At 40.8% G+C, this 13,154-nt stretch overlaps 1 protein-coding gene across 6 annotated transcripts in view; it reads right to left on the reverse strand.

Annotated features, from left to right (window-relative positions):
* Window positions 1-13,154, reverse strand: part of LOC148474417 (cyclin-dependent kinase 11B-like) — a 61,839-nt gene that overhangs the window by 17,891 nt on the left and 30,794 nt on the right. For all 6 annotated transcript variants that reach the window (XM_088458653.1, XM_088458654.1, XM_088458655.1 and 3 more), the window contains 7 exons: window positions 8,830-8,952; window positions 8,460-8,555; window positions 5,590-5,739; window positions 4,878-4,943; window positions 3,883-4,067; window positions 3,712-3,802; window positions 839-960 (listed from right to left, as the gene is read on the reverse strand). In XM_088458653.1, coding sequence (XP_088314779.1) covers window positions 839-960; window positions 3,712-3,802; window positions 3,883-4,067; window positions 4,878-4,943; window positions 5,590-5,739; window positions 8,460-8,555; window positions 8,830-8,952 — 833 coding nt within the window. The remainder of the gene's footprint in view (window positions 1-838; window positions 961-3,711; window positions 3,803-3,882; window positions 4,068-4,877; window positions 4,944-5,589; window positions 5,740-8,459; window positions 8,556-8,829; window positions 8,953-13,154) is intronic.

Below are 13,154 nucleotides of genomic sequence, written 5' to 3' on the forward strand. Positions count from 1 at the left end.
TCTATAGGTTTAAACTGTGGCGGGTACCCGCAGGAGTTTGATGACTCACAGTGTAGAGCCCCCCCGTCAGGGACCCCGGACACAGGCTGCAGTAGCCGTGTCAGTTCCCTTCGCGGCGGCTCCCACATAGCAGGCAGACTGACACAGTAAGCAGTCTGCCTGTCATCTTGATAAAAATAAGTTAAAATAAAATTAATAAAAAGCCGTAAGACTTGCACCAGCTCTCTCAGACACATTTCTAGAACTGGGGCAGATGGGGCATAGAGAGAGAGGAACCGGTCATACTTCTAAATTAAAGTGCCAGGCTCTACTTTACCAGTGTCTATATCCCACTGTCTTGAGCTCCACTGTCCCATAGTGGATGAAGGAGAAAGATAAAAAAAAATTATGATTTAGCTCAAATGCTGCATGGAGTAGAAGTGTATCCAGGCATAAAAATAAACTGTAAGTTCCATATATTAACTCTTTCCAGGTAACTGTCCAAAGTATTTGAAGTCAATAAGGTCTATTATAAAAAGCAAGATAAATTTAGATGATAAACTGTCACCTAGATTGTATTGTAAGACCATGTATTCCCTTCTCAACCAAATAATAGCTGAAAGCGTCATATGTATATCAGTATAACCACAGACCACTAAGGCTTCCAATGAAAGTCTATAATTTCCTTCTTTTGTTACATATAATTGCAGCTGTCTGAGTAATAGCAGTACACAAGAATGCCTGGGAAGGACCACATATAACTATACTTAAAATAATGTGTGGGGTAAAAATAAATACAAAATGATTTACAAATACTTCATGGCTATTGTGCTGACATCAGCCCTACCATGATACTTACCCTGACCCTGACAATATTATCATGCTGGGCCTTTAATATAGTGTTGATCTCTCGGAGGGAGGTTATTGGGAACCCTTCCTTCTCTTTTTCCATTTTTAGTCTCTTTAGAGCCACAATTTCATCTAGAAAGCAGCAGAAAAGTGATGCATTTATTAACATGAGTGGCAATTGGCATACTTCCCTGGCTGAAGTAATATGAAAACCTGACATAAAACTATGTCTAGCACATCCATTGTGCTGGGCACATGAGGTTAGTGTCCTATTAAGAGCTTTATAAAATAGTGGGCAATTTAGCCACATTAGTGCAGGAGTAGCTGTAACCCACGGCAACTAATCTGATTTTTCTAATGCAATCAAGAAAATGAGAGCAAATATATGATTTGCGGATATGGTTTACAACAGATTTCTAATTTGTCCACTATACATACTTGTGCAAGATTATTCAGCAATGTTCTTACACTTGCACTGAAAGCACCTTCTGGACACTGGTTAATGGAGTATGAAAAGTATGGTGACCCGCGATAATGACATGTATAGGTAAAGTTGCTCTACCCCCCTATAGTGGTGAATATCTTTGTCACCACTTTAAACTGGCTGCAAAATGGGTGTGAGAAAAGGAAAACAACAGGAAGCTACAATGGGCCATATTCAATTAGCAGCGATTATACCGCCCGATTTCGCTGACTTTTGCGCAATATTATCGCCGATTCCGACATGCGTACTCCCGCTTCTCGCCAAAAAACAGGCAAAAACAGGTAGGTGCTATAATTCATTTAAAACAGGCGAAAATGTCAGGACATCTAATAAAAGAGGTCTGTACCCCCCAAAAAAAGGCTCAAGTCCATAGAAAATTAATTTAGAAGCGTGTTGGGCATAATAAAAGTATTTAGGGTACTTAAATTGTGTCGGTTGGCTGTAATTTGCATATATGAAAAATGTCCAAAAATGAAAGAAAGCTATTTTTTTCTGGGAAATTACTGCTGCATGTAAATTGGGGGTACGTAAAAATGGGTGAATGTAGTTTTTGGTGTTGTAAAAGTGCAGTTTTGAAAAAAAAAAAAAAAAAAAAGGTAAATAAACACCTGCTGCAGCCACAGGCAAGGTTTAAAACACCTGTAGCGTCCATATAGCCCCCCGAAATAACAGAACCAATATGTTAAACCCATTTTCAACTTTTTTTTTTTTTTAATCACCCAAAACTTGAAAGGTAATTTTTGGCCAAATTACGCAAATTACAAACAACTTTTGGGGTACTTTATCATTAGGAGGGTGTCCAAATTGATTTGACATTGGTTGGCCTGGTGTATTATAACAAGTTGCACATAGCCCATCCTGAATTAAATCCTCCTGGGTTAAGCCTGCTGAACACGACCTGCAAGAGATTAGTATACAGTAGGTGCAGCAGTCTGCTTGCTACCCTTGCCTATGCTAGACACAGCTGCAGGATAGTACAGCACACAATATGGTACTGAGCAGTGTGTAACCACAGTATGCGACAGTCTTCACAAATACAAGTAGATGTGAAGTACAGAAACCCCCTATACACCGGTATTCCACGGTTATTGTGAAAGAAAAGGGAAAGGCATAATCTGACAGTAGAGTGAGAAAAACACAGACAGCAGCGCTAGCATAAGTCACATACAATGCAGAAAATAAATATAACTGTAATGGGCACTAAAATCAACTACTCAGACCGCAGTGGCTGGTAGGCTATAGCACTACATAACCTAGCTCCTAGGAGAGGTATGTGAGGAGACTGGACCCAGCGTTCCTGTAGAGAGCTGTAGCAGCTGTTTAGAAAATGGCCACCAGAGGTCTCTGAGGGAGCGGTGGGAGAAGGAGAAGGAGAAGCAGCTCCGAGGCGGCAAGACTGGCGCTCTGAGCTGGGGGAGGGGCCGCAGAAACAGAGAGCTGACCTTCCCTTAAGCTGACATTAACCACCGGTTCCCTAGCCTCTTGCGCCAGTAACGTTAGCCCTGGTGGTCTAGTGAAGTCCTGGACGGACCGATGTCCACATCAGCACCTCCGGTCGGTCTCCAGAGATCGAAGGTATTACTGCGCTAGAAGCGGACTCCCACGAGCGGGAACCCTCCTTATCTGTCCCCGTGTCCCGTCTGCAGCCTGGGGTCCGCTCGAGGAGCCCACTAGCAAGGCCCCCAGATGCCCCGCCGAAAGTGCAAAGCTGAGGGCTGGAGTGCTGCTTGCTCTGTCTTGAAGTTAAGAGAAATAAACTAAAATAAAGCTTGGGCTTCTTAAAGCAGCCCCTCTGTTCTAACGGTGATCCAGCTCTTGCCGAACACCAAGACAAACTGCCTCAGGCTGTGGGCGGGGTATGGCCGCTAATTGAATATGACCCAATGTCCGTGTTGGTGGCTTCTTGGTCCACTCACTCACACTCCCATACAAGATGTGCCACAGCTCAGGCTGTGAGACCAAGCATCAAGCAATAATACGATATATCGCTCCACCACTGACCCCTATTGGTAGTGCATATTCAATACAAAATAAAATAAAGCATGACTGGGGCCAAAAAAGGAAAAGAGGAACATTGATAATATGAACGTACATTGTTACAGGACAATCCAGTAGTTTGGCACTGGAAGGCGTGTAAATGTTAGATTGTGGTGTTGTTCTGCAGTTTGGTGGTTTGGGCTTTATAATGTGGGGGTACATTAAGCCCCCACCCTCCTGTGTGCCTCAGGCTTCTCAGGAGGAGAACTGCTCACTTGATTGGGCTGAACCTGATGCTGTATTGTAATCCCACTAGGTACGATATGTGATATATTTTATTTGTGAGAATATAAATGTATGCACAATGTTTTGGGATATCACTGCAACCTCTTCATGTGAACAGGAATGAAATGTCTATGTACCAGTTTTCCGGTCCTTCGCTCTGTACACAACTCCATATGTCCCTTCTTCAATACGGTTCAAGCACTGGAATTCCTCCACACTGCGGCAGCCCTGCCAAACAAAGGCAGAGAACATCATTAGTGAGAGAGCTACAACACTGTATTCTATACAAACATGTTCACACCTGTTACCTGCAGGGCTGGAAGGTATTTTGGCAGTTCTTGCTTCAGCTCAACAGGAGATATAACTGGGGAGTCTGGGACATATTCACCATCTGTATGAGCATTTGAATGGGGGCTAATATCTCTTATTTCTTCCTCCTCCTCTTCCTCTTCCTCACTCTCAGCAGAATCGTGGTCAAATCTTGATTCTGGGACTGCAAAAGAACGTGCATATGACTTACCTTGTGGGGTTAATGTATCTTGCACTACCAAATATATAGGATGGTTGTGTGTAAGCACATGAACACACAAATTATATGAAATTAGCTCTTTTAAGGAGTTAGGGAAGATCCAAAACCATTACCAATAAAAATGACTGCCAAATGTGGTCGATGGCAACTAATTTAGGAACGCTGACTACCTGGGACTTGTCCATTGCACATACACACGGTAGTTGGGTGTCATTTAACGGATAATTATTGCATGTCAGTGCAGGGACTATAGCTAGAGAGGACAGAGGACAGCAATATACAGGAGGGTCATATAAAGAGGGAGAACTGTATGCCAAGGTACATATCTATATATATATGTGTGCAATAAAGCTTCCTCCTCCTGACCTCCTTTCTGGTTGTAGTCTTCTGTGAGGAAACATCAGCCGTGTGCACTGCTGAATCAGACCCATGGAGCGAAGCTATACTCTGTGACCCTTGCAAAACCATCAACGACAAAACATCGATAGTCAATAGCCATTGCTAGTTTACTTTAAAAAGTGGTTATGCTCCTCATGCTTCCATCTCTCCAGTAATTACCTATTGTCTTGAAAACAGCACTGTAAAGTATCTAGTGAAAGTGACTGAAAGGCATGTAAATCATAGTTGCCTGAAGGTGGCCAATTCCTAGAATGCTTTCATGGTTGGTCAGTCCCTTTAGTCAATTCCAGTGCTTTGAAGCCACTATCACAAGGCCTAACAAGCTGCTGCACAACACTGCCTGTTGCCTCATTCAGTAGTCTGGGATTCTCTTACCGATGGGAACATGATTTCCATTCTCCCTCTCCTCTTCCTCACTCATTTCGTCTTCACTGACCTCTTCTGCAAAGCAACAATGTTGAAAATTAATTTCAAAGATCATCCAATAGTAATCTAATCAGGAGCTGTGAAAAACACTTGACAAATGGTCAAAAAAGGTTCCTGCTGGGGCAATAATTAAAATGATATCAAAGGGAACTATGCCCTCATCATTGCAGCATTTGTAGCAAGCATGTGGCAGCAGCAGTGTTATCATTTGCAATATAAAATTAAAAAACCCCAGCACTCTGGGGAGTCTTAGTTCTGCATATTATAATATGTACAATGACCAAGGCCTCAAAATATTTTCAGTGCATCCCTTTGTCATTAAGTAGTTTACAAAGACAAACAGGTAGGGTTCAGCCCACTTAATGCATAGTGTTGTATGTGAGATAACTATGGGGACTGGTCACATAAGTGATTGCTTCACATTTATAAACATGCTGCTTACTATTGGGAGTTAACTAAGAATATACTGTATAGAAAACAATGTTCTACCCCCAATTATTCTACCCTGGACAGTAAAACATAAAAAGGAATTCCTTTGGTAAAGATCTCTATTTTTACACAGCAAGTTACGTCATAGAACAGGATGAGACAACATAGCTTAAAAACTATTCAGATGTCAATGATCACCTCCGTGCTTCTCCTCTTCATCAACGTTCATTACCTGCTGATTGTTCTGATGCTGCCTCAGAATTACTTCCAGTCTCCTCCTCCTCCTCTTCCTCCTCATCATCTTCATCTTCCTCCTCCTCAGGTTCATCTGACTCCTCAGAGCTAGTTTCCTCTTCTTCCTCTGATCCCGACCCTGAACCTACTGAAGTGACAGAAGAAGAGTCAGAACTCAAAAAGGACAACCTATTAATTAACCAGGAAGCAATGACATCACTAAAGCAAGAGGGACTAAAATTTTGTCAGCACTAAAAAATGGGAACCATGGCGGTGTGTAGGCTACCGGAAGTTTACAGGTGGCCAACTGTATGTGGCACCTTTAGCAACCACTAAAAAAAGTAAAATAAAGCCCAAATATCAATATCCACTTGTCATTCCACTTTACTGACTGAGGAAATAAACATTGGGCAGTATACAATTAGCCCTTATATTTTTTCAGGGGTGAAAAATGGGGATTTTTCGCTGATAATACACATTTTCCTATGATTTTTTTCTTCACCCTATCCTATTTGTTCAGATGAACAAATAGGATAATTCGCCCGAAAACACATAGGATGCGTGATAAGTTCATGGACCTGTGTTTTTGCCATTGCGCTGGCGAAAAAAACTGCAGTTTTCTGGGATAATTTTTTGGGACACATCAGGTCCTGAAAAAAATCCCCGATAGGTGCTGGCGTCAAGCCGAACTTCGGGGCTAATTGGATATCACTGAGGGCTCCTTTAGCGCCTGAACAATGTTCGGGGCTAATTGGATACTGCTCGTTGTCCGAGAGGCTACCTTAGGCAATCTTTATTAATGAAAGCTAGGGAGCTAGAAGGAATTATGAAGTCTATTCCTATTTCACAGAACTTTATCATTAAGTCCTTTGGTCCATACCTGTATAAAAGTTAATTAAATTCAAGTATGTTTAGCAGGAATGTAGTCGGCATCCCGGCGGTCAGAATACCAGCATCGGAATCCCAACAGCAGTTGGAATCCTGACGCTGACATCCCGACGGTATAAGGGTTATGGTGCATACACACGGTCAGATTTTTCTTCAGATCTGAACGATAATGATTTAAAAAATCGTTCAATCGTTCATATCTGAAGGACAATCTGACATATCTTTCAGATCTGTCAGATGAACGATTTGAATGAAGCACGTTCCCGATGGTCAGATAACGATATCTGACATCTGATGTGTTTGCAGTCAGACTTGGACGATTCCATTCATTTTAATGCAGTCAAAAATCGTTCAAATCTTTGGTAAAATCGTTCATCTGAGAAATCTGACTGTGTGTATGCTCCATTAGGTTGCTGGAAAGGTGGGTTAGGTTTAGGGGGAGTTAGGGGTTAGGACGCGTACTTAATTGTGTCGGGATGCCACTGTCAGTATTCTGACCGCCGACATCCCAACCGCCAGGATCCCGTACCCAACACGTTTTGTCAGTGTAGAAAAAAAAACAATCTGTGTCTTGTGCGAACCACAGAAAGGCTTAATTTTTTATTCATTATCTTTTTATATGTTTTATCTCCTCCATCCTAATGCCAGTGTCAATCTACAATGGTTAAGTGGGATAAGACTTAACCATTAAAGGTCTTCACTTGTGTCTCATTTTAGTCTAGAAGAAAAAGGGACCCTGACACTTATATAGGGTAGAAGAAAATGCTAATACATAGACCAGAGTCTTCAATACAATAAAATAAGAATAGTATACGAAGGCGGAATAAGCGTGAGTATAACTAAGAATACTATGTTTTTTGCTGTATGGCTGTTGATGACAGCCTTGTTGCTGGGCAGATTATAAGGCTGTCTGGTCAGCTGGTTGGGTGAGCCAATGATATGGCTTGAAGGAGTGGTCAGATGATCAGTATATATTGGGCTGTGTGAGCATGGACAGCCTCTTGGTTCCTGGATCTTTGAAACCCACCATCCCACCCGTTACTGTTTATGTTGTGTCACACTAACTTTTTCTTCCCAATTCAGGGGAGGCGCAGCATGGCGGGAGTACGCTGCAGCTCAGTGGCTTTATGTGGCGTAAGATACGTTGTGGGGGCACTTGCCCTCGATGAACCTGGCGAATTTGTCCTGCTCCGCACGGGGGGACCCGGGTGCTTTTTGGTACGGAATCGCCTCGGATTGGCCCAGGAGGGAAGTGGGACCCTCGCAGCGTTAGTGCGTCTAGAGGGGGGATGTGTCAGTCGTTCCCCGAGTATTTGAGCAAAGAAAAAGCTAGAACTGAGTCTGCAGCGTCTCTTTGCCACCCTGGTTAGGTTAATTCATTATAAATAAAAGCTGTGACCTTTTTTAGCCAAGCTCTTGTTGTCTGTGTTGTTATTTATTAGTTTAAGTTAAGTAAGCTGTACAAGGTTGTTAAGGGTTAGAAGCAATAAACCAATGTATTTCTTATGTGGTAAAGGATATTTTTATTGCTACAATACTTGTTTTATAGAAGGGATGACAGAACCACCCTAATGTCCTTCATGTCAGGCTGTGATGGGAAAAAGCCTTAGAAGTGAGAAGACTACCAAATACACCTTTCACAGTAATATCAATTGGAGACAGTAAGTGACATTCTAATGGTGAATAGTCATGGCTAATGATAATTAAAGACTCTGCAAATGTATTAAGCAAACACAAGTGGAATTTTCTCTTTAATGTAGGTTATTGGGATTATTACAACAACAACAAAATATTTTAAACAAGTCATAACGTTTACTTTTAAATCTGCAATTATTAAAAGAAAGTGAGGGTACTGGCTTGACAAGGTAAAACTATGCACACAAATATTGTTATATGGCAAAAAGGATCTGGGATAACAATACTTGTTGGAGAACAACACAATCAGAACAGGAAGAATAGCAGCGTTAGGAGGGCCAGTACCTGAGGAGGAGTCTGCAGAGGTGGTTTTCCTCTCACTATCGCTGATATCCTGAAGGTCGGACAGAAGATCTCTCACATCTGGTCTGTCTTCTTTTACTGAGAAAAGCAACATAGCTGAGAGGTTTCTCTACACTAGAAATATCACTTGGCACTTTCTAGGGGTGAGTGGGTAATAGTATAACTAGGCATTCTGTTCAATGTGATACAATGTGGATAAATAAACAGGAGGATCGGAGGTCTATATCTAATAGTAATTTAGCTGTTGAAGTAGCAATGTACATATTTGTAGGCCCCCTTTATTTAATTTAAGGGTCACTGAACTTCCACTTTCAATATAGGATTCTTGTGTACGCATTTTTATCACACTTACCTGGTTTCCTCCCATCTCCTGCCTCCAATCTTTCCCGCTGCGGTCGTGTGGGACTGCGACTGCGAAAATTGGCTTTGGTCTTGTCTCCATGTTCCTCTCTGGCTGTTCTATGGTGAGCAACCACTGTTGAAGGAAATACCGTCAGGAGAAAGCTAGTAAGTTTATATATATTATCACCCCCATGTTTAGTGAATGTATGATACTGGAGTTTTACAGGTTGTTTTTACGAATTTCAAAAAAAATAAATAAAAGGTAGAGCAAAAAATAAGCAACATTATAAATCAGGAAATGAACCTGCTAAAGTTAGTTTTTATAACAAGACAGAACTGAGCAGTTCTTCATTACACACTACTTTACTACTCAGACATCAGTTTTAATTTAACTTCTTTTTTATGTTAACAAAAAAAATTAAGAATTTGTAATATTCTGTGTTCTGTCATTACTAGGAAAGTAGCAATATTAAAATTGTAATTGTCCCTACAGAAAATAAAACGTTTGTAGATAATAATATATTGATATTCTAAAGCCGCATACCACTTGCAGATAGTGGAACAACAGTACGATTACAACATTGTAATCGTACAGTCGCTACTCACCCCCTGTAGTGCCTACAATGAACGATATGTCGTTCACTGTAGGCACCCTCCCTCATCCCCAAACATGCCCAATCTGTGGTTATTGGCAGATTGACCAGCATGTTCAGGCGATGATTGATGTAGAAAACGACCAGCGGGAACGCGCATCGCTGGTCATTTTCAATATTTTCATGCCCGATTTGTGCACGATTAATGAGAGATTGAACGAGAACGATGTCATTATTGTTCAATCGGCAAGTGAATAGGTGGCTTAAGTCAATTATTGTAACGAATGTGTCAAGCATTGTCAAACTGGCTTCAAAGAATGAACATGGCTGCTCTAAAATGTACTGCTCTGCATATGCTGAATTATTTAGTTTTTCTTAGAACATTTGGTTATCAGTTACCATCAGTAGCCTCCAGTAGCATTTTTTGGATTCATTCATCTACTGTGAACACATAGGAAAGCCAGTCTAAACCATCATGTTATTAGATATTCAATTAACTAAAATCTCAATAAAAGAATACATTCTAAACATGAAACAACTGAACACTAAAAATTGTCAACAACTACAGAGGCTTTAATAAAGAAGTACATTTGTGTATTGATGGATTCAATATGACATTTTTTTAAAACTACACAAGCCCCCACTTTCTATACTTTTTTTAAATTTATTTAAGAAGCACAGAAAACATAAAAATAGTATAAAGAGATGTTAGTCTAAGATGCAGACCATGGTTTAGCAACAAAGCATAAAGCCAGCAGGGAAAATGCACAAAAAAAAAACACAGAACGAGGCCAGAACCAAAAGAAAACATCCTAAACTGGGATTGGTTTTCTGCAATATTTAGCATAGTAATCTAGAGCAGGCGTAAACTGTACTATATTGTTATATTGCAAATTTCTCTGTAAGACACAAGTGCATAAAGCAACACTATCATCTGACAGTTCAACATAACATAGGAGGCGTCAGGAATGTTACAGGCACTCAACTGTAAAATATATGTCAGCTACATACATCAATACTGTATAACGTATGATTGCAACGTATGATTGCAACTAAACAGTATTTTTTCTTTGATATTCACCTTTTTAAAAGGACTCTCTCTGAACTGTACCCGTTTGGGGAGTTGACAGCATCCTATTCTAGTGAACTGGCAACTGTACATTATTACTCCATTCTGTCATCGCTTCATATACCAGTATAGAGTTTCAATCTACAGTACCTTCTATCCAACAGGCATTTTTTCTTAAATAAACAAGACTGTTTACCCCATACCTTCATTCTACAATCTCAAGCAACAAGAGTTAAGGGGTCTATGTACTAAGCTTTGGATGGAGATAAAGTGAATGGAGATTAAGTACCAGCCAATCAGCTTCTAACTGCCATGTCACAGGCTGTGTTTGAAAAATGACTGGTTGGCTGGTACTTTATCTCCGGCCAGTTTACCTCCATCCAAGGCTTAGTAAATAAGGGGTCTATTTACTAAGCCTTGGATGGAGATAAAGTAAATGGAGATAAGGTACCAGCCAATCAGCTCCTAACTGCCATGTCACAGGCTGGGTTTTAAAAATGACAGTTAGGAGCTGGTTGGTTGGCACCTTATCTCTGTCGACTTCATCTCCATCCAAGGCTTAGTAAATAGACCCTTAAACCCCTAAGTGATTGGCTCTAGATCACATGACAGAAAGAGGATGCTACACATTCTAGCATAAATCATCAGTGCATTGAGGGCCATAACAGCACTAGCATGATGGTACATCAGTATTACATGTTTATGTGCCAGCCTGAGAGGAAAAGGATGGAGGCACTATACAGTTCAGGGGTAAAGTATTACCGGTGACACTGAAAGCACTTAAAAAAAAAAGAGAATAGAATTCTGAATAATGCTCTTTACATGGCGTCTTTGAGTCAATATCTCAAACACTTTTTTTATTTTATTTTTTTTAGAGTATGTGGCATGAAACGTGTGCTGAACTCTTAACATCCAGCTACAGTATGTTTCAGCATTTTTTGGTCTCCTCAGTGTATTTCAAGTTATGTAAAGCTGGGAACACACTATACGATGTGTGTACCCAGCAACCGTGCACTGTAATGATACATCACGTGCGCCATACACATGGCATTATCCAGTGAACGATAGCACGATGTATCGTTATGTGCTGCATGTAACAGCGTCGCGTCGCTCAGTGCATCCTCACATCTGCCGTGCAGAACTGCAGATGGGACAATGCGATTAACGACTGATCGGATGTACGATGTGTACAATATATCGTTCCGATGCGCGTCCGATTGATATATCCTATAATATATTGTATTGTGTACACCTAACCTTAGGCTTTGAAATAGTTAGGTGGTGGCCTATGTGCATATTGTCTGTAGGAAGTGTAGCTCCAATTACTAGACTTTTGCCAAGGGTTTGGTATGATCTGTCGATAGTCATAATGTCGACATTATCACATAGACACTGATGAAAGTCAGTATGCTATAATGTCAACATATCGTTCCTGTTGGCCCTGCAGTCAGTTACCTACTCCTGACGGCTGCAGCGGCTCCCACTTCTGCTTCCGGGTACCAGTGGTCATGTGACCGTCACTTCCAAGTCATACCTACGATGCTCCAGTGTTCCAGTGAGTATTTCTCTCCTATCCCTAACCCTTCCTGTGGTGCCCAACCATAACCTCCCCTGCTACAGCCTAACACTAACCTCAATGTTGATATGCTGCCTATTGACATTTTAACAATGATCATAATTGACATCACCTATTGACTATATCCCATAGCTAGCACTGCACAATATTAAACATTTCTTATAAATCTCCCATCTCATCTCTGTAACTAAAAACATTTTGCTACTACAGTTTAAACCAAAATATCATGGCTGCTCTCAGAGAACAGATGGTTCAGCTGCAAAAGTCTGGGCACCCAGTGCCATATATTACTAAATCTAAAGAGTATTTAAATGTGACATTTTTGTATTTAGGGCCTGATTCTGAGTTTTTTTATTATTTTTGCATGACACGTAAATTCTGTCTGCTTTTGCATGTAGTCTACAAATGCTGGACAGCTTTATTACTACACAGCAAATTAGATTTCAGTTTGGGCACAACCTTCTCAAATCCAAATCTCTCTGCACATTTTAAATCTGCCCCCACCTGCAGTGCAAAAGTATTATTTTTTTTTTTTTGCTTTGCTCCCATCTCAAAATCAGGCCCTTACTGTTTATTGCAGACGTTTACAGCTTACAGCTAAATCAAATAAAATTGTGACACTGGCATCTGAAAAGAATGGGCACTCCTTCAGTTGGAACTTTTGTAACAGCGTGTTTAGCAGATTTTCATCTCATGTAAATTTTTAGTTTTAAGAACTTGAAAAAGTAATTCACAAACTAAAGCATTGACGTCATTCACAGACATCAGCCCTGCAGCACAGGCAATGCCAATATAGCTTACAGATATATAGTTATAACTGCATGTGTGTACGAGCGACCCGCCAATCGCCTGTACACTGACATCACAACTGGGCAAGCAAATTTAAATAACCACCCCGTGGTGATGTGTGGCCAGACGTATCGAGCGGTCAATTGGTAAGTGTCTATAGCTTTCCAAATCAGCCGCTCGTTTGGCGTGACGACTGGTAAGAGTATACCCCTCTTAAGACACTCCACATCATACCAAATTCTAAGATTGGTAACTCAATGGGATCTTAGATTTGTAATTTTAATTTGCACTATATTGCAGTCAAATAT

The sequence above is a fragment of the Taudactylus pleione genome, unplaced genomic scaffold, assembly GCF_031769625.1.
Source record: "Taudactylus pleione unplaced genomic scaffold, aTauple2 ptg000845l, whole genome shotgun sequence".
Lineage (NCBI taxonomy): Eukaryota > Metazoa > Chordata > Amphibia > Anura > Myobatrachidae > Taudactylus > Taudactylus pleione.